The 20,427-nt window shown below is 36.6% G+C and overlaps 4 protein-coding genes across 6 annotated transcripts; 2 read left to right on the top strand and 2 right to left on the bottom strand.

Annotated features, from left to right (window-relative positions):
• Positions 6,437 to 13,735, top strand: LOC104759783 (disease resistance protein TAO1-like). The gene is made up of 6 exons (XM_019239425.1): positions 6,437 to 6,904; positions 7,046 to 8,150; positions 8,295 to 8,458; positions 8,546 to 8,579; positions 8,791 to 8,948; positions 12,612 to 13,735. Exons 1-6 carry the CDS (start codon positions 6,441 to 6,443, stop codon positions 13,138 to 13,140), a joined length of 2,454 nt encoding a protein of 817 aa, XP_019094970.1. The 5' UTR covers positions 6,437 to 6,440; the 3' UTR covers positions 13,141 to 13,735.
• LOC109130197 lies at positions 8,996 to 12,533 on the top strand. 2 transcript variants are annotated; one of them, XM_019239427.1, is made up of 2 exons: positions 8,996 to 10,803; positions 12,490 to 12,533. In XM_019239427.1, exons 1-2 carry the CDS (start codon positions 9,495 to 9,497, stop codon positions 12,516 to 12,518), a joined length of 1,338 nt encoding a protein of 445 aa, XP_019094972.1. In that variant the 5' UTR covers positions 8,996 to 9,494; the 3' UTR covers positions 12,519 to 12,533. The 2 variants fall into 2 exon arrangements, with proteins under 2 accessions (XP_019094972.1, XP_019094971.1); XM_019239426.1 differs by having other exon boundaries at positions 8,996 to 10,826; positions 12,513 to 12,533.
• On the bottom strand, positions 16,635 to 19,157 carry LOC104757956 (photosystem II 22 kDa protein, chloroplastic). 2 transcript variants are annotated; one of them, XM_010480749.2, is made up of 5 exons: positions 18,900 to 19,157; positions 18,702 to 18,815; positions 18,368 to 18,611; positions 18,008 to 18,053; positions 16,635 to 16,984 (listed from the first exon to the last, which is right to left on the bottom strand). In XM_010480749.2, the coding sequence occupies exons 1-5, from the start codon at positions 19,089 to 19,091 to the stop codon at positions 16,783 to 16,785; spliced, it is 798 nt and encodes a 265-aa protein (XP_010479051.1). In that variant the 5' UTR covers positions 19,092 to 19,157; the 3' UTR covers positions 16,635 to 16,782. The 2 variants fall into 2 exon arrangements, with proteins under 2 accessions (XP_010479051.1, XP_010479050.1); XM_010480748.2 differs by lacking the exon at positions 16,635 to 16,984 and having other exon boundaries at positions 17,654 to 18,053.
• LOC104742172 (photosystem II 22 kDa protein, chloroplastic) lies at positions 19,264 to 20,229 on the bottom strand. The gene is made up of 3 exons (XM_010480747.2): positions 19,928 to 20,229; positions 19,730 to 19,843; positions 19,264 to 19,639 (listed from the first exon to the last, which is right to left on the bottom strand). Exons 1-3 carry the CDS (start codon positions 20,117 to 20,119, stop codon positions 19,352 to 19,354), a joined length of 594 nt encoding a protein of 197 aa, XP_010479049.1. The 5' UTR covers positions 20,120 to 20,229; the 3' UTR covers positions 19,264 to 19,351.

Below are 20,427 nucleotides of genomic sequence, written 5' to 3'. Positions count from 1 at the left end.
AAAAAAAAAAAAAAAAAAAGAAGAAAAGAGAAGAGGACGAACCTGGAGTTGATGCCGAGCCCATTCATCAAATGCGTCATCCTCCTTCAAATCCCCCTCGGAGCGGTCACTCGGCACTTTGGAGATCTCACGAATGAGAGCACCACACTCCCTTTTGTCAGAAAGAAAGGGGGTGTCCTTCGCATAACGAAAATGGAGAGAGCAAGAAGGTTGGACACCCTTATCTTCGGATCCAGCGAGGAAGTCCTAGGCTTTTTGAACGCAACCGTCCCATCAGAACCAGATGAAACCTCCTTGCGCTTGCTAGAATCCCCCGTCGAGTCAGGCAGATTCCTAGAAGAAGGGAGATCCTTGTCGACTGTGAGATCGATGGGGATAACATCCTTATCTCGCCGGGCAGCGTCACTAGTTTTTCCCTTGTCACGGGAAGACTTATTACCATCAGGAACCCGACTTACCGACGCACCCACAGCACAAGAACTCTGGACAGACGAGTGGTCAACCAGACTCCTCTTCAAAGCTAGTTGCAGCTCCTTCTCTTCTGCGACATCCTTCTTCTTTGAGACAGGCTTGCCAGAATACTTGGGAACACCCATTTTCACCATTCTTGTGCAACTTGCGTCTCCTGCCAATACAACCAAGATCCTTAACAAAAAGAAATACGACAAAATAGACCGGTCGAAAACTGATAAGCACGACAAGATAGTACCTTCTGACGGTTTCCTGCCTCTAACTTGATCCAGCTGAGGAATACTCCTCCAGTCGAGAACCGTCTGCCTTCTTAGTAAATCGCGAACCTCAAGGAAATCGGAAATTGGCGGATCAGCTGACTTGTCAACTAACTCTGAAAATCAATAAAAACAAAATAATCAGCAGTCAACAAACAAAGCAAGAGAAGAAAGTAAGGTCCAACCAAGAAACTACCAGGGAACAAATTCCACTCAGTCTTAAAGCCTATAGATGTATCCTCTACCAAGGTGTCATCAACCTTAGCATAGAAGTATCTATTCAGCCAAGTATGGGTTTTCGACGGCGGATGATCCATCAACTTATACCCAGGAGTCGCACTAGCATACCAAATACCATTAAACCCCTTCTACTTGGTAAAACGCATCATATCTTCGACAAAATAAGCTGTCAGCTTGACCCCGCACTGGTCAGCAAGGTGTTTGAGACCGACCATATTGCGGATTGTATGGACGGTAAGCTGAGTAATCGCAATCTGACGAACAATAATCCATCAGGAAAGCAGGAATCGGGAAATGAAGACGTCCCTTCGTAAAAAAGGCTCGTACAGGCTAATGTACCCTTCGGGTCACTTAAACACTCTTTCTTTGGGTGTCGGAAATACAACAAAAACATGCCGAGGAGAGTTACAAAAATCAGTCATAGCAGAAAGAGAGTCGGCATCACAGAGCGACCGACCAGAGTCAAAGGGTGCGTCTGGATAGTCAACCCCTTCACCAACTTCGATATCATCGCCAAACGAGACATTGTTGGACGAATTGGCAGATCCGGCTTCGTCACGGGAATGGGGCGAATAGCGGGAGCCCTTTCTGCCAGGAGAAGACCCAACCGTCTCTGGCTTGACAGGAACATCGGAAGACGAAGAGGATTCCGGGTCAACCCTAAGCTCCGGAGAGCGATTACGTGGCTGTCTCCTCCTAGGTCGCTCAAGAAGCCTAGACGATTCTGCCGACATCTCAGAATCTGACATATCAGAAGCCTGTTTTGATGGGCAAGCCCCAGAGGAACTAGGAGACGAGCGCTCGTTCAAATATTCTTCGCAGGTGTTCGACATCGAAATCGAAATCGGTGATTACAACAACAAATCCAATCAGGTACAAGTATAACTAATGCGACAAAGCCTAAAGAAAAACTAAAGAAAGAAAACTGTTCCAAGGAAGGAAAAGAAAGGGTTACCTCGGCTTTTGCGGCTGGAGAAGAAGTGAGGAAGACACCCTAAAGAATCTCCTTTTATAAGAGGCAGGGGAGGAAACCCTCGAAACGACGATTGGGCGCGAAACGGCACAACCCTAAGATGCAACGCTTTGATTCCCCTCTCCTTGGAAGGACGCAAAACCCTAGCTCGAAATTTCGATAACGGGCCAGACCTAATAATTCCCAAGCAAGCTCATTGGCTCAAGGCCGACCACAATGAACTAAGGGGGAGAAAATTGTTGGATATGGGTTCCACCCAGCCTTAACAGGCCTCCCCTCAGACCCATTATCGAAATAGTCAGCATAACTTCCAGGAATGTTGACTGACCGAGTCTCCCTTATTGGGCCGACAGAGCTTCTAGAAGGCCCAATTGAGACAGACAGCCTCGTTAGTGACGGCCCGCAAAAAAACGATCACCGCCTTTACTTGAAGACAGTACCACATCGATTCCAAGGCAGAAAGATGAAGCGTCTCATCAACTATAAATACCGAAGGAGTGATGTGTAGAAGGGAAAAAGGAACAGAAGGCATGAGTCTGGAGCTCGTGCGATTCTAGCTTTCAGTGTTATTAGTCAATTTGAGAATACATAACTCTGTAATTAGCCAATCGACTTTTAGCAAATACCTTGTAATTCGACGATCTTTGACAATCTTAATAAAGTCCTTTGTTACGCCTTTTTTAAATATTATTCCTGAGCTAGTAGCATTACTCGTTCAACAATGTAAATAATGTTCTGTACAAATATTACTCCACAAGATGTACGAGTCCAACTCTAGTAATTTTTTATTTAAGTTGTGTGACGTTTGAAATCATGCAACGAACAATACGTGCATAATTCTCTATTGGCTTATGAGAACGATGCTATGCGCCTCTCAAACCTCTTTCCATTTTAACTTGTTACAAATTTTGCAGTATCACTAATTTTTTTATTCTGACCAAATCGTCTCACATTTTATCTTTATGTTTAATTTAAACCGCATGCGGTGCAGATCAAATTTTGTTTCTTAATTAGAATTTTACAAAAATATTTGTATAATTTATTTAGTGGTGACTTAGTCGCGGTTCTAACCAGTATTGGAGAGAAGGTCTGTTGAATCTCATCTCCATTAATATAATTCTGAAAGTCATGTTTAAAAATGATCAGAACATGATCAACTTCGTGGAAATTAAAGAGGCAATATTGTGCATGTAAACAATTTGAATAAGTAAAAGAGATGGTCAAATTACTATAGCTTAACCACGAGGTGGTGGGCTAGTGGCTCTAGTCTTGGTGGAAGAGTCGCCCTGTTGGTCTAGACCAGAGATCAATTCTCCCCAAACGCAAGAATTACTCAGGTTTATCCCTTTGACCACATAGATATGGGCTCATTGCTTACAATCCATTTGCATAACTGGGAGAACCCTACCCGTGGGTTGCCCTTTCCCTAGAGAGATTGGTCTCGGACCCTCCATAGGTCTGGGGATTTACTTTCTGAGTTAAAAAAAAATTATTATAGCTTTAAGTTGGGGTTGATCCATTAGTAAATAGGATTTTTTTATGAATAAATTTAACATTCATACAAAAAAAATTAAAAATAATAATCTACATTCTACAGGGTATATTTTAGCCCTGAGATAAGTAATTAAAACGACCAAGCCAAACTGATTCAAACAACTTTTTTTGGTTTTGGGGTCGGTTTAGGTTCTCTCTGCTGAACCGATCTGCATGATTCTAATTTTGGTTAGGTTACTCGAGAATTCTTCTGTTCAGATCAAACTGATTGGTTTATCAGATTATTGATTTTAAAAAAAATAAAAAAATAAATAACCGGACTATAACAAAATTACACCATTTTCGACTGGTTTTTATTAATATTTGAACCGAATCGAATTACTCAAAATTTAACTGAAATAACTAAATAAAGCCAAAATAGCCAGAATTTGAAACAAAACAAACTCTTCGGTTAATTTCAGTTTTGAAACTTAAAACCAAACAAAACCGAGAACTGAATTGAAGCAAACCAATTTTATGTTTGGGTAATTTTGGCATATCTCTATTTTTTGTTAACAATTATCGACCTAAACGTTGTGGGATAAGCGAGTATCATCCGCTGTCTTTCCTGGTACGGATGTGCCACAACTTTATTTCAAAGGACTAGAATGTCCGGATTTCTCATGTGTATTGAGAAACTAATTGTCCTGCCGATGGATTAGCAAGCTATGTGTTTTCTTTACCTTTAGGTCTTCATACTTTTGCTTCAGCTCCGGCTTTTATGATTTCTCTGTTAGACGATGATCTTCGGGGACACTCACGGCCTCGAAGAGTCTGTTTGTAATTTTTTCATTTTAAGTTTTGAATAAATCATGGGGGGCTCTTGCAGCCCGGTCTCCAACCAAAAAAAAATTATCGACCTAAACGAACTGACTAGAAGAACCAAAGTCACATGCCTTGTATATATTGTACTAGATTAAGACCCGTGCTAGAGCACAGGTTGAAATTCATTTTATTTCTATTGTAACTTTTATATAAAGTATAATTTATGTGATATTCTTAAAATCTTTTTTGGATAAAACATTATGCAATAAAATCATATGCTAAATATGATGGCTTGAAAAAGACACCTGTTTTGTAAGTTTTATATTGTTAATGATTCTAGATAAGCACCCGTGCTATAACACATGTTAAATTTCATTTTATACAAAATTTTGTATATTTTATATTTTAAAATAAAATTTTAATATGTTGTATTAGTTTATGTATGTGAAGTTATTTCAACAATGTATATTCTACTTCATGACTTGGATGTCATTATAAGACATACTTTTGTAAATTTGGTTTTTAAAAAGCAAGTTATTATATTATGAGTAATTTAATATATTGTTATACTTTTTGTTTTAATATACTTGGTTTCTTGAAATTTTTTCATATTACAGTGACATATTATTGACATTGCTATAACAAATCAATTTAGAGTGTTTATAGTTTCTAACTTTTATATCAAGTTTCAATATTTTAATTTTTTCTAAAATAAATTATTTAAAGTTTATTATATTAAATTAAATTACAAATTTCAACAAAAAAATAGGAAATTAAATTTAAATATTCAAATTTTGACCGGTTACTCAGTAAATTTTTTAATTCAATAGATATTATTTTTAAAGAATAATATTACTAAAACTTGAATATTTTATAGATTGAACACTTTATATTTGTTTTTGAAAATTCAACCTATGGTATATCCGGAAATAAAACTATTTTTTAATTATAATAAATAATATGATAATTTATTTGTTTCACGAAATAGACTCGTATATAAAAATGAGAGGTAAAGTATAATGATAATTAACAAATTAATATGTTAAGTTAGTTATCAAAAGTTTTTATTTGATGAATAATTGAATAAAGAAAATTAATATGGTAAGTTAGATGATATCAAATGATTTTTTAGAATATTCTCTTTTAAGATTTTTGGAAACAACGTACTCCACTAATAAAATCTTCCAAAAATAAATTAAGATTTCACCCACTATCTTACTTGTAATCAGTTAATCTATCAATTAATCTATAACCTATTTGTAACCAACTTATTAAAATTATATAGTCTACAAAACAATTTTGTGTACTTCCGTTTTATTATAAAGGGGATATGGATGATTAATTTTAAATTTGAAGGACATATGATATTCCACCTCTAATTAAATAGATGACACTTAATAAAATGAAAAGATGATGCTTAGAAAGAAAAAACGACGATGCTTATGGTACTGACCCTAAACAAAATAAATCATGACAGTTCAAATTAATAATCCAGATTTTGAATCGTAGTCTAAAACTATAAATAAAACAATGATTTTGAAGTAGAAGTTTGAGACATTCAATTCGGTAAATTCAAGGAGTTATTATTTTCATTTTCATTACCCGCGTAGACCACACAAAGGAAACATCCCGGCCCTGAAGCTTGCTATTGACTTATTGTAGTGTAGTGTCAAGATAATGAATTCAATAATGTATGCACACAAATCTTTCTTTGTTAATATATAGCTGAGATGTAAAAATTTCTTTTGATCTTGATCGTCTCTAAACTTATTGTTGTACCCACGATCTGTCATCTCGGGCAATAGGCAAGAGGGCCTAGGCCGGGCTTGTCTAATGGGCCAAGAGCGTATTACTGATCAGCCCATCAGGCCCGGAGAAAGGAAGAGAGCGCGGAGATGCTTCGTGCTGGTCAGCTCGCAGCTCGGGCCCGGTCAAAGATTCCCGCATTCAAGAGGATTAATTAGACCGCGCAAATCGCGTCCTATTAATGGTGCATTAATTGGGTAATAAATTGGTCGGTATAAATATGTAAGGGGGGTGTCAGTTGTAAGGGATCAAACATTTTTCCAAAAAAGCAATACAAATTCAAATACTCAAAAACTCTCTCAATCCAGTTCGGAACTATTTAACGGCGATAAGCTCCTCCACATTTAAATCACTTCGGAAGAAGAAACTCGTTTTCAGTTCTCACACTTATGCTCATGGATTCTTCTTTATCTTGCAACAAGATTCACCATGTCTTTCCGAGCTTCCGTGGGGAAGACGTTCGCAGAAACTTTCTCAGTCACATTCAAAAGGAGTTTCGAAGAAAAGGAATCACTCCTTTCATTGATAATGAGATAAGGAGAGGGGATTCCATCGGTCCTGAACTCATTAAGGCCATTAGAGGTTCTAAGATCGCAGTTGTCTTGCTCTCTAGGAACTATGCTTCTTCAAAGTGGTGTCTTGAGGAATTGGTGGAGATTGTGAAGTGTAAGAAAAAGTTTGGTCTAACAGTATTTGCCATTTTCTATGAAGTTGATCCATCCCATGTTAAGAAGCTGACTGGAGAATTTGGAGCTGTCTTTGAGAAAACTTGTGAGGGTATGAAAAAGGAGGACATTGGGAGATGGAGACAAGCTTTTGAGGAAGTGGCTACAGTTGCTGGTTATGATTCAAACAACTGGTTCGTCCTTTTTTAAATTTCATTAATTGTGTTCTTATTCTTTCAACTCATCAAATTACATTTAATTTACAACTTTTGAATCCATACGTAAAACTTCACTTTTAATTTAGAGGATTTATTGTTTCTCTGTTTTTTTGGTAGGGATAATGAAGCTGCAATGATTGAAGAAATTGTCACTGAAATTTCGAAAAGGTTGATTAGTTACACACCATCAAGTGGTTTTAAAGATTTAATTGGGATGGGAGCTCATATGGAAAAGATGAAAAAATTGCTTTGCCTAGACTGTGTAGATGAAACGAGGAAGGTTGGGATTTCAGGTCCTTCTGGAATTGGTAAGAGCACCATTGCTAGAGTTCTACATAGTCAAATCTCCGATGGTTTTGAGCTGAGTGTTTTCATGAAATTCAAACCAAGTTATGAAAGACCAATTTGTTCTGATGATTACGATGTGAAATTGCAATTAGAGCAACAGTTTCTATCTCAGTTAATTAACCAAGAGGATATCAAGATTCGTCATTTAGGAACTGCACAAGACTTTGTGATGGGAAGGAAAGTGCTTATTGTTCTTGATGGGGTAGATCAGTTAGTACAAGTACATGCCATGCCCAAAGCGGCATGCCTCGGTCCTGGATCTCGTATTATCATCACCACACAAGACCAAAAACTTTTGAAAGCAATTCAAATCAAATATATTTATAATGTGGGATTTCCACCAGATGACAAGGCTGTTCAAATCTTCTGCATTCATGCTTTTGGTCAGGATTCTCCTGATGATGGTTTCGAGAAGCTTGCATGGGAAGTGACAAGGCTTGCTGGTAGGCTCCCTTTGGGGCTTAGGGTTATGGGTTCTCATTTACTAGGAATGTCTAAGCAAGAGTGGAAAGCCGAACTACCAAGGTTAAGGGTTTGCCTTGACGGAGAAATTGGGAGAACATTAAAGTTTAGTTACGATTCCTTGAATGTCGAAGACAAAGATTTATTTCTCCATATAGCCTGCTTTTTCATCGATGAAGGCATCGATCATACCTTTGAAGATACTCTTCGTCACAAATTCTCGAATGTGAAACAAGGACTTCGGGTCTTAGTTCAGAAATCTCTCATATCCGAGGACATCTTTTCCCCGATGCATAAACTACTAGTTCAATTGGGTAGAGAAATTGTTCGTAACCAATCCATCTATGACCCTGGGAAACGTCAATTTTTGGTTTATCCTATGGAGATCTATGAAGTACTCACTGATCAAACAGTAAGTATTGTCATTTATTCTTCAATTCATTTACTCTTTTTTTTTTTTTTTTTTTTTTTTTTTTTTTTTTTTTTTTTNCAATACATATTCTTTACATTTGATAACTGACCATATGTACTTTATATATGTGTGTGTTTTTTTCAGGGTAGTAAAAGTGTTATAGGCATAAATTTGAACTTTTCTTCAATCGTGGACGAATTAATACTAAATGAGAGAGCTTTTAAAGGAATGTATAATCTTCAATTTTTAAGATTCGCTCCCAAAAGATTGCACTTTCCACAAGGTCTAAGCTATCTACCTCCAAAACTTAGAATTCTAGATTGGGATTATTTTCCGATGACATGTTTTCCGTCTCAGTTTAATCCGAAGTTTCTTGTCAAGATATTATTGAGATACAGCATGCTCGAGAAATTGTGGGAAGGAATTCATGTAAGTGCTTAACATTATTTTATGAGTATATGATTTTTTTTTCTCTATGTAATTATTGTTCTACAAAATTGTTAGCTTAAAAAACAGAAGGTAAAAAGAGTGAATTTAGCCTTTTAAATCCTTTAGTTTGACAAAAAAAAAAAAAAAACCTTTTAAATCCTTCACTACTAGTCTTGTTCTCGTATGCTGTTTTTTTTTTTTGTCACTACAGCCGCTTATCAATCTCAAAGTAATGGATTTAGCTTACTCAAGAAATTTGAAGGTTCTTCCTAATTTATCAACGGCCACTAATCTCCTAGAATTGAAACTTAATGATTGCTCAAGTTTGATAGAGCTTCCTTCCTCAATGGGGAATGCTACTAATATACAGTGCTTAGATCTAAGCAATTGCTCAAGCCTGGTGGAGATTTCCTCATGTATTGGAAATATTATTGGTCTCCAGAAAATGAGTCTTAGTAGATGTTCAAGTTAGTGTATAGAAACTTTGTATATGCAAAAAGAAAATCGCTCCCAGACACTATTATCGAGGCCTTTATCCTGCTTTCGAGATCCGACGCCGGTAGAGCTCTAGCTCGCCGGCGTCGGAATATTTCCTCTGCTCAATAGTTCCTTCACTCTCTTGTTCTCTCTTCTTTGTTAAGCTTTTTGTTTCCCCTTTTGTTTCCCCTTTTAAAATCTTTTCAACCCCTACCATTTCCAAATCCTTTGGTGAGAGCTTCATCAGCAAACAATTTAGGGAGAAGAAGGTATCAAGCGATATCCATCATTCACCCTCAATGTGTATCACCTCCGCCGAATTCAACTCTAACAGAAGCACCACACTCTAGATCTGAGGTTTCTTTCTGCCCCTGTTTCTCCTCCTCTGTTTCGGTCCTTAAGCTAAGCTACCAAGGGGGGACCCTACCTTCACCGGAGATGCTTACCTCATCGACAAAATCCTCGTCACCTCCGTACGACGGCCGCCGCAACACAATCGTCTCTTCGCCAGTCAGGAAACTAGGTTTCCAATTGGTGGACCTCATCAACTTCGGCCCATTAAGCTTCCTAAAGCCCAATCCGTCAAATGGTGATCCAGCTTTTCATTTACTAAAGCCCAGGTGTGCTCTTACTCTTTCTTTGTCAAACCTTAGCCAACCTAAGTGGTTATCCAATGCCTTTGTCCGAAGACTGCAAATGGCTCTTAACACGCTTCTGTCGCTTTGGTTATACAAGAATTCTCTGAGAACCCTGCCATTAGTTTCACCTAGGATTATTAATCATGAGCTTATAAGCTTCATAAAGAAAGGTTGTTTGTGCCCAACTCAAACTTTTATGAGAACCTTGCCTATTGAATCATCTAGGATTAGTACTCATGTTGTTAAAGGCTTGAAGAAAAACGGCATTATGATCATGTCGCTTAAGAGCGGTGATTACCGAAGCTTCTTCAGCCCCTTTATCCCATACCCCCGATTTCCTGAACCTCTTTATGTGCAACTTAAATTCTTAATGGAAACGCCTCCTACCCTCAAGAGCTTGGAACCGAATTTTAACCCATCCTTCTTCAACCTAACCTTGTCCGTGTTGTTAAAAACTAAATCGACCAGGCCTGCTCTGCATCTTCTTTTGTCATATTGGCTACATGCTTTGTGTGGACTTCTTAATCTCCTTGGCCAAGGGCTCCAAGTGAGAGAGAACCCACCTGTATTGTTACAGTTTGACATTTATCTTTGGCATCTTCTGGCTTTAGTTCTCATTGGAAGGTCTGTTTTTAATGGCTTAAAGTTTTATGGTCTCTCGCCCTGCAATCCATCTTACTCACTCGACGACTTCAAGCCAATTTACTGCAGTACCTCTGCCATCCCTCGGATCCTATGGTTTGAAGATTACCCTCGCTCCAACGGAAGCTACCTTCTGATTTGGGCTTCGCATCAGCCTACCCTGGACCTTAACACCATGGTCCCTGGAACCTCCGCCATTGCGCTATTAGTGTACCTCGTCTCGGCGAGTTGTTTGGCTTTGGCTCCCTCTTTAACGTCCAAGTGTCTAATGACCGTGACAATCTTCTCATTCATCGATTCCTTCGATGATGATCATTCGAGCCTCCGTGATCTCTCATGTTCCTATTTGCTTCACAGCATTTGTTTCATAGCTCTCATGGTGTTAATCTCGATGTCTTTTATCTTCTATTTTATGGTATTGGGGAATACCTTCCTTTGTAACCTTTTAAACTTTGAGATCTGTGAATCTCCACCTTTGTACCTTGATTTGGTTTGAATGAANCGCCGGCGTCGGAATATTTCCTCTGCTCAATAGTTCCTTCACTCTCTTGTTCTCTCTTCTTTGTTAAGCTTTTTGTTTCCCCTTTTGTTTCCCCTTTTAAAATCTTTTCAACCCCTACCATTTCCAAATCCTTTGGTGAGAGCTTCATCAGCAAACAATTTAGGGAGAAGAAGGTATCAAGCGATATCCATCATTCACCCTCAATGTGTATCACCTCCGCCGAATTCAACTCTAACAGAAGCACCACACTCTAGATCTGAGGTTTCTTTCTGCCCCTGTTTCTCCTCCTCTGTTTCGGTCCTTAAGCTAAGCTACCAAGGGGGGACCCTACCTTCACCGGAGATGCTTACCTCATCGACAAAATCCTCGTCACCTCCGTACGACGGCCGCCGCAACACAATCGTCTCTTCGCCAGTCAGGAAACTAGGTTTCCAATTGGTGGACCTCATCAACTTCGGCCCATTAAGCTTCCTAAAGCCCAATCCGTCAAATGGTGATCCAGCTTTTCATTTACTAAAGCCCAGGTGTGCTCTTACTCTTTCTTTGTCAAACCTTAGCCAACCTAAGTGGTTATCCAATGCCTTTGTCCGAAGACTGCAAATGGCTCTTAACACGCTTCTGTCGCTTTGGTTATACAAGAATTCTCTGAGAACCCTGCCATTAGTTTCACCTAGGATTATTAATCATGAGCTTATAAGCTTCATAAAGAAAGGTTGTTTGTGCCCAACTCAAACTTTTATGAGAACCTTGCCTATTGAATCATCTAGGATTAGTACTCATGTTGTTAAAGGCTTGAAGAAAAACGGCATTATGATCATGTCGCTTAAGAGCGGTGATTACCGAAGCTTCTTCAGCCCCTTTATCCCATACCCCCGATTTCCTGAACCTCTTTATGTGCAACTTAAATTCTTAATGGAAACGCCTCCTACCCTCAAGAGCTTGGAACCGAATTTTAACCCATCCTTCTTCAACCTAACCTTGTCCGTGTTGTTAAAAACTAAATCGACCAGGCCTGCTCTGCATCTTCTTTTGTCATATTGGCTACATGCTTTGTGTGGACTTCTTAATCTCCTTGGCCAAGGGCTCCAAGTGAGAGAGAACCCACCTGTATTGTTACAGTTTGACATTTATCTTTGGCATCTTCTGGCTTTAGTTCTCATTGGAAGGTCTGTTTTTAATGGCTTAAAGTTTTATGGTCTCTCGCCCTGCAATCCATCTTACTCACTCGACGACTTCAAGCCAATTTACTGCAGTACCTCTGCCATCCCTCGGATCCTATGGTTTGAAGATTACCCTCGCTCCAACGGAAGCTACCTTCTGATTTGGGCTTCGCATCAGCCTACCCTGGACCTTAACACCATGGTCCCTGGAACCTCCGCCATTGCGCTATTAGTGTACCTCGTCTCGGCGAGTTGTTTGGCTTTGGCTCCCTCTTTAACGTCCAAGTGTCTAATGACCGTGACAATCTTCTCATTCATCGATTCCTTCGATGATGATCATTCGAGCCTCCGTGATCTCTCATGTTCCTATTTGCTTCACAGCATTTGTTTCATAGCTCTCATGGTGTTAATCTCGATGTCTTTTATCTTCTATTTTATGGTATTGGGGAATACCTTCCTTTGTAACCTTTTAAACTTTGAGATCTGTGAATCTCCACCTTTGTACCTTGATTTGGTTTGAATGAATGAAATCATATGTTTGTCCAAAAAAAAAAGTAGATGTTCAAGTCTATTGGAGCTTCCCTCATCTATTGGGAATCTCATTAATCTTGAGGAATTGTACTATTTTTGGATGCTCAAGCCTAGTGGAACTTCCCTCATCTATTAGAAATCTCATTAATCTCCAAAAATGGGAACTCGGTAAATGTTCAAGCCTAGTGGAATTTCCTTCGACTATTGGTAATATCATTAATCTCCAGAAATTAGACTTTTTTGGATGCTCGAGTCTAGTGGAGCTTCCCTCATCTATTGGAAATATGATTAATCTCCATGAATTGGATCTTCGTGGATGCTCAAGTCTAGTGGAGCTCCCTTCATCTATTGGAGATCTCATTAATCTCCAAGTATTGGTTCTCGGTTGGTGCTCAAGTCTAGTGGAGATTCCTTTATCTATTGGAAATAACATTAATCTCAAACAATTAAATCTCGGTTGGTGCTCAAGTCTAGTGGAGCTCCCTTCTTCTATTGGAAATCTCATTCATCTCCAGGAATTATATATTCGTGGATGTTCAAGCCTAGTGGAGCTTCCCTCATCTATTGGAAATAACATTAATCTTCAGATTTTGGATGACAGATCCTCGTGAAGGGTATATTAGCCAAGTCCCTGGTAATTTGAAATTCTTTAAGGTGATTTCTTAACCTGTTGAAAATCTCCCTTGTGCTGAACTAGCCTGGTTCGTACTTTGGATACAAGTTTTATTTCCTATCATTTCAATATATCTTGTGTATGATCATTTCATTTCAATATGGCTTGGTTATTCTGTAATGAGATAACGGAAAAAAATTACTTATGCAATTCATACGTGCTACGTTCTGTGATGGGAACCCATTTACTTAATTAATGAAGCTTCTGTTGTTGATCTCTTGTTTCTGTTTAACCAAGAGGACTTATCACATGTCTGAAGAGTGAAGAGGAGGTAGAACCGTAGTCGGTAGAAGAGCCAGACCAGTCTCTGCAACAAGTCACTAGTCTCTGCAACAAGCCAAGTTCAACTGTTCAAGGCCCTCAAAATGAAACTTAATTTGAAAGTCTCTCACTTTTTAGGAGTGAGGAGTTGGTGTAGTCAGCCATTTTACTCGTCAGTTATCTTCTTATGAGAATTTTTTCTTGTGTCTATTGTAAATCTTTTACTTTACTTCATAGTACTTGGAAAAATACAGTTCAACATATAACCAGCTTTAAGGAAGAATATCATCAGCTTTTCTATAGTTATTCCTGACTACGTTACATATTTTCCAATTTCCATTTTCGTAACTTATTGATTACTAGCTGATGATTGTCTAACCTATTCCGGAAGAAAGATTTTGCTCCTAAAATCAAAAGACCAAGGCAATCTTGGTGTAAGCTATTTGATCTTTAAGAACGTTTTGCAGACTATCTATGTATATTTTGATAGTTTTAGTCTTTTAGATAGAATTATAAGCCATGTACATCTTCTCATTGAGTCGATGGTAATTTTATGTAAATGCTATGTTTGAAAATTTAATCGAACCAACCAGAATTTTAAGCATAAAAAATTTAGATTTGTCATATCAAAATATGCTTTGAAAGATTTACTTATATTAAAAGATAATTAATCTAGAGTAATATTAGCAAATACCACAATTATGGAAAGAAATAAAGAAAATACCACAAATTTTTTTTTTATAGGAAAATACCACTGGGCCCACATTTATTGTGGAGTGAAAAGACATAATTACCCTATTTTGTTTTAATGTTAGATTAGAAAGAATGAATAATGCATGAGATTTTTTAAAATAACATGTTATATTAAACTAAAAAATGTTCAATATATAAAAATACCGTGTTATATTAAACAGTATCATGTTAAAAAGAGAAATTAACTAATATTGCATGTAATTCGAAAAAATAGCATGTTCCAAAAAATAATAGCAGAAGTTCCAAGGTGACTGGATATGAGAGAAAAGAGAGAGAGTTAGTGAAAGAGAAAGAAAAATAGAAATAAAATGACAGATGTTTCATGGTGAATGGGCATGAGGAAAAAGAAGAGAGAGAGAGCTGAAAGAGAGAGAATGCATGAGGGAAGAGAGAATATGTGAAAAAAAAAAATGACATGATATTTAAAAAAATCACATGTAATATTTGAAATGGATATAATTGTAATTGTGATGGAAGAGAGAGAACACCCTCTCTCACAGTTGTGGTATTTTCTTAATTATGTTCTGATCTTGTGCTATCTACTGCATATACTCATTAATCTAAGGGTCTAAAGTATATATGTGTTAGGTATATATAGACGACGGTTTCATAATTCAATTTAAATTTGTATTTTTGTTTGTTTGTTTGTTTATATAGAATAACTAAAAATAAGTCCAAACACATTTTGAAAAATAATTTAGCGACAAAAACATTTTATAATTAGTATGACATAAACTTTCTGTTAATCAAAAACAACAATAAAAGTTAGATACAAACTTATCTTTTTGTTAAAATGATTACTAACTAACCTGCTGGAAGTGGTTTTAGGTTTCTTTAAGGTGTAACACTAGGAATGACACAAAGAAAAAAGAAACCATAATATTATACTTTAATCAATATATATAAAATTTACATATTATAATACAAATACTATATATAATTTACATAATATATTCAATTTATATACTCGATATATATATATATCCATAGATATGAGAAACTGAGAATCCTTGTTGAAACATCTACAGTTTATTTGCTTATTCAAACACAGAATTTTAATAGACATTGAGAAACAAATTTATCTATTTCACAATCTCATATATATATATATATATATATAGCTCATAAACAAATGAGAGAAAAATACAGAAAATGAGATAAATTATATTATTTATAAAAATTCAAATGAAATATGAATAGTAAAGAACCTACATTTTGATATTACAACGATAATTTTTCATGTATTATAATTATTATTTTTGTAACATTTTTTACCAATTTTTTATCCTCTATTCCATAACCATGGTATTTTTGTCATTTTTAAAGTTTTTTCTCAAAATTATTTTAAATATATAGAATGACTGTTTTATTTAGACGTTTAATTTAAACCATTCTTTAGAAAATGTCGTGCGTATACAATTAAGTTTTTATTGATTTAATAACCTGACCATACTTGGGTTCACTCCTTTCATTTACCTCTCTTATTTTAGCCAATCTAGTAATGTCATGTCATATTAAAATAAATAAAAATTATATAATTAAAATATACATTTTAAAAAATCATCAACAAAAAAAATAATTTAATTAAACCCAAACCAATGCATAATCTTGTTTAAGTATAAAATCTTAACCTTAATTCTCTTTTGTAAACCCAACCTGATATATAAACTCGTTTAATATTATAAAATCTAAACATTAACTATCATTTATAAATTCAAACCAACATATAATTTCGTTAAGTTGTAAAATATAAATCGTTATAAACCCAAACCGACACAAATTATCGTTTAATTGTAAACCCTAATCCTTATTTATAAACCTAAACTGACATATAATTTCGTTTTGTAAAATTTAAAACTTAAATCCTCATTTATAAACTCAAACCGACGTACAATTTTCTTTAATTGAAAATTGAAATCATAATCATTTTATATTAATTCAAACCTATATTTAAAATTGTTTAATAAAAATTCTGCATATTTTGTTTCCTTAATTTGTTTTGTTTTTATAATTATAATTTTGATTTATTTTTAATATAGTATTACATGGCATATTGTTGTATTTTGATTGGCTAATAAAAAAGGTGATGTTTTTATTGTTTTATCAACATCAAACAGGGTGAATAAAAGTGGATAACCCAAGCAAAATTATTGCTCCGATCGTTCTTGGCTATAAAAGCTGAATGCCCAACTCCATCCACACAATTACCTCAACAATATGCTTAGATATATGGTAACCATGTTAAGATTGCATGTAAACTCTGCTTTGTAATCAAATGAATTCATAGCATGTGACTTAACATCAATATTCAATTCTATTTTATCTACCAACATGTGTTCAATGATGAACGTTTTAAAATTGCAGTGTTATGTCTGTTGAGAGATGCTGAATGATATCACCTAGTCACTTAGATGTATATAAAGAGCAACTATGTCTGTTGGTAATCAGAAAATTCCAAGTTAAAACAAAAGGATTTAAGTATTACAACAATTTAAGCTGTCCATTTCCTTTTGTCTCAACATGAAGAGATGGTCACACACTCTACTAAATTTAAATACATGAGAATTTAGCTTTCTTCACCATCATCAGTGATGAATTTTCCATTACCAGGATTAATGGCAGCAAAGAAGAAGAAAGCAACGTTTAAGAGGACAAGTGGTTCGATATCTTGAATCGGTATACCGGTCTCAATGTTAAGTTGAGCTAATGCTCCTTTCCCGGTTATAATCTCTCCAATCAGTGAAAATGCTATTCCCAACTGTGCCAATCTTCCNAAATCGTTATAAACCCAAACCGACACAAATTATCGTTTAATTGTAAACCCTAATCCTTATTTATAAACCTAAACTGACATATAATTTCGTTTTGTAAAATTTAAAACTTAAATCCTCATTTATAAACTCAAACCGACGTACAATTTTCTTTAATTGAAAATTGAAATCATAATCATTTTATATTAATTCAAACCTATATTTAAAATTGTTTAATAAAAATTCTGCATATTTTGTTTCCTTAATTTGTTTTGTTTTTATAATTATAATTTTGATTTATTTTTAATATAGTATTACATGGCATATTGTTGTATTTTGATTGGCTAATAAAAAAGGTGATGTTTTTATTGTTTTATCAACATCAAACAGGGTGAATAAAAGTGGATAACCCAAGCAAAATTATTGCTCCGATCGTTCTTGGCTATAAAAGCTGAATGCCCAACTCCATCCACACAATTACCTCAACAATATGCTTAGATATATGGTAACCATGTTAAGATTGCATGTAAACTCTGCTTTGTAATCAAATGAATTCATAGCATGTGACTTAACATCAATATTCAATTCTATTTTATCTACCAACATGTGTTCAATGATGAACGTTTTAAAATTGCAGTGTTATGTCTGTTGAGAGATGCTGAATGATATCACCTAGTCACTTAGATGTATATAAAGAGCAACTATGTCTGTTGGTAATCAGAAAATTCCAAGTTAAAACAAAAGGATTTAAGTATTACAACAATTTAAGCTGTCCATTTCCTTTTGTCTCAAAATGAAGAGATGGTCACACACTCTACTAAATTTAAATACATGAGAATTTAGCTTTCTTCACCATCATCAGTGATGAATTTTCCATTACCAGGATTAATGGCAGCAAAGAAGAAGAAAGCAACGTTTAAGAGGACAAGTGGTTCGATATCTTGAATCGGTATACCGGTCTCAATGTTAAGTTGAGCTAATGCTCCTTTCCCGGTTATAATCTCTCCAATCAGTGAAAATGCTATTCCCAACTGTGCCAATCTTCCTACGAATAGCTCGTTCGCCTTGGTGAATCCAAACAATGGACCTTCACACAACCAAACAACAACCACATAATCAATCTATTTGAAACCATTGCACTAAATTAGACCATATAACTCTCAATACTATCATATTTGTATCATAGGATAACGATAAAATCAACATAGAGAAGATTCAGACACTATACTTAATTCAATTGCAATCATACGTACGATTTAATCTACAGAAAAATGTTGGTATGGAAGATTATATTTGACTTAGGACTAATTAATCTAATTTCCGGCATTTGCCTAAGTCGCATCTCCTACTACGTATCCTATGCATTGTAACAAAGAATGAAATAGAAATCTTGAGAGTGACCTTGTTCTTTGAGGCCGAGGGCAGATCGGACGCCTTTGCCAGGAGGAATGACGGCTTTCTCAAGTCCGGTGGGAGGATCGTCGACGAATTTTCCTCTGTCTCCGAGCGCTCCAATGGCTCCCAACAAAGTGAACAAGATGAAGAAGAGAAGCAATGGTTCTGCTTCGTAAATCGGTATCCCTGTCTCCAGATTCAGCTGAGCTAATATCCCTTTCCCGGTCAAAGCCTCACCCAGCAGCGATGCCTACACATGCATATAAACTCAAAATTCATATCAATGCTTCTTTCTTGAAACACTAGTTTGTTGTGTCTAAGTGAAAGAGAAGGGACTTACGGCGAAACCGATCATAGCCACACGACCCACGAAGAGCTCATTCGCCTTTGTGAAACCAATCCCACCTGACGTTCCGAAGATACCGTCCTCAACCTTCTCCTTCGGCTTCACAACCTAAAATTCGTACGAAAATCTTTACATTATCATCAACACACAACATATGTACCTTGTGGGACAAGTAAAAGGGGTTGTGTGAACCTTTTTGGGAGCAGCTTTGGTTTTGGGTTTGAAGAGAGCAAGAGGAACGAATGATTGTCTACGGGATGGTAGAGCAACCGGGGAGGTTCCAGAGAGGAAGAGATGGTGAACTTTGGGCTGAGCCAAAGGGTTCTTGTTCCTCAAGAACTGGCCGGCGGAGACACCGGAAGTAAGCAGCATGGTTTGAGCCATCGAAGAGATATTTTGTGTGTTGTGTGTTGTGCTGCTGTGTCTGAGGATGAGAGAAGGATCAGTGATGTNCTATCATATTTGTATCATAGGATAACGATAAAATCAACATAGAGAAGATTCAGACACTATACTTAATTCAATTGCAATCATACGTACGATTTAATCTACAGAAAAATGTTGGTATGGAAGATTATATTTGACTTAGGACTAATTAATCTAATTTCCGGCATTTGCCTAAGTCGCATCTCCTACTACGTATCCTATGCATTGTAACAAAGAATGAAATAGAAATCTTGAGAGTGACCTTGTTCTTTGAGGCCGAGGGCAGATCGGACGCCTTTGCCAGGAGGAATGACGGCTTTCTCAAGTCCGGTGGGAGGATCGTCGACGAATTTTCCTCTGTCTCCGAGCGCTCCAATGGCTCCCAACAAAGTGAACAAGATGAAGAAGAGAAGCAATGGTTCTGCTTCGTAAATCGGTATCCCTGTCTCCAGATTCAGCTGAGCTAATATCCCTTTCCCGGTCAAAGCCTCACCCAGCAGCGATGCCTACACATGCATATAAACTCAAAATTCATATCAATGCTTCTTTCTTGAAACACTAGTTTGTTGTGTCTAAGTGAAAGAGAAGGGACTTACGGCGAAACCGATCATAGCCACACGACCCACGAAGAGCTCATTCGCCTTTGTGAAACCAATCCCACCTGACGTTCCGAAGATACCGTCCTCAACCTTCTCCTTCGGCTTCACAACCTAAAATTCGTACGAAAATCTTTACATTATCATCAACACACAACATATGTACCTTGTGGGACAAGTAAAAGGGGTTGTGTGAACCTTTTTGGGAGCAGCTTTGGTTTTGGGTTTGAAGAGAGCAAGAGGAACGAATGATTGTCTACGGGATGGTAGAGCAACCGGGGAGGTTCCAGAGAGGAAGAGATGGTGAACTTTGGGCTGAGCCAAAGGGTTCTTGTTCCTCAAGAACTGGCCGGCGGAGACACCGGAAGTAAGCAGCATGGTTTGAGCCATCGAAGAGATATTTTGTGTGTTGTGTGTTGTGCTGCTGTGTCTGAGGATGAGAGAAGGATCAGTGATGTGTTGTGGTGTGGAAGTAAAGAGATTAAGAGATATCAAGGAAATCTGTTGACGGGCTTACAGTGCGTCCACGTCTCCCAATTGTCCTTTCTATACTCTCTCTGTGGAGATAATGTTTTTGTGGAGAAAAATTATTAAATATTTCCATTTTAATTTTATATTTCTTTAGAATTTATATTTTATTTGTAATTTTTGTGTCAATAGACAATAACTTGTCAAAAAAAAAAAAAAAAAAAAAAAAA

Source organism: Camelina sativa, chromosome 17 (assembly GCF_000633955.1).
Source record: "Camelina sativa cultivar DH55 chromosome 17, Cs, whole genome shotgun sequence".
Taxonomy (NCBI): domain Eukaryota; kingdom Viridiplantae; phylum Streptophyta; class Magnoliopsida; order Brassicales; family Brassicaceae; genus Camelina; species Camelina sativa.
The sequence above is the reverse complement of the archived record's forward strand: the minus strand, read 5'-3'. Positions and strand labels throughout refer to the sequence as shown.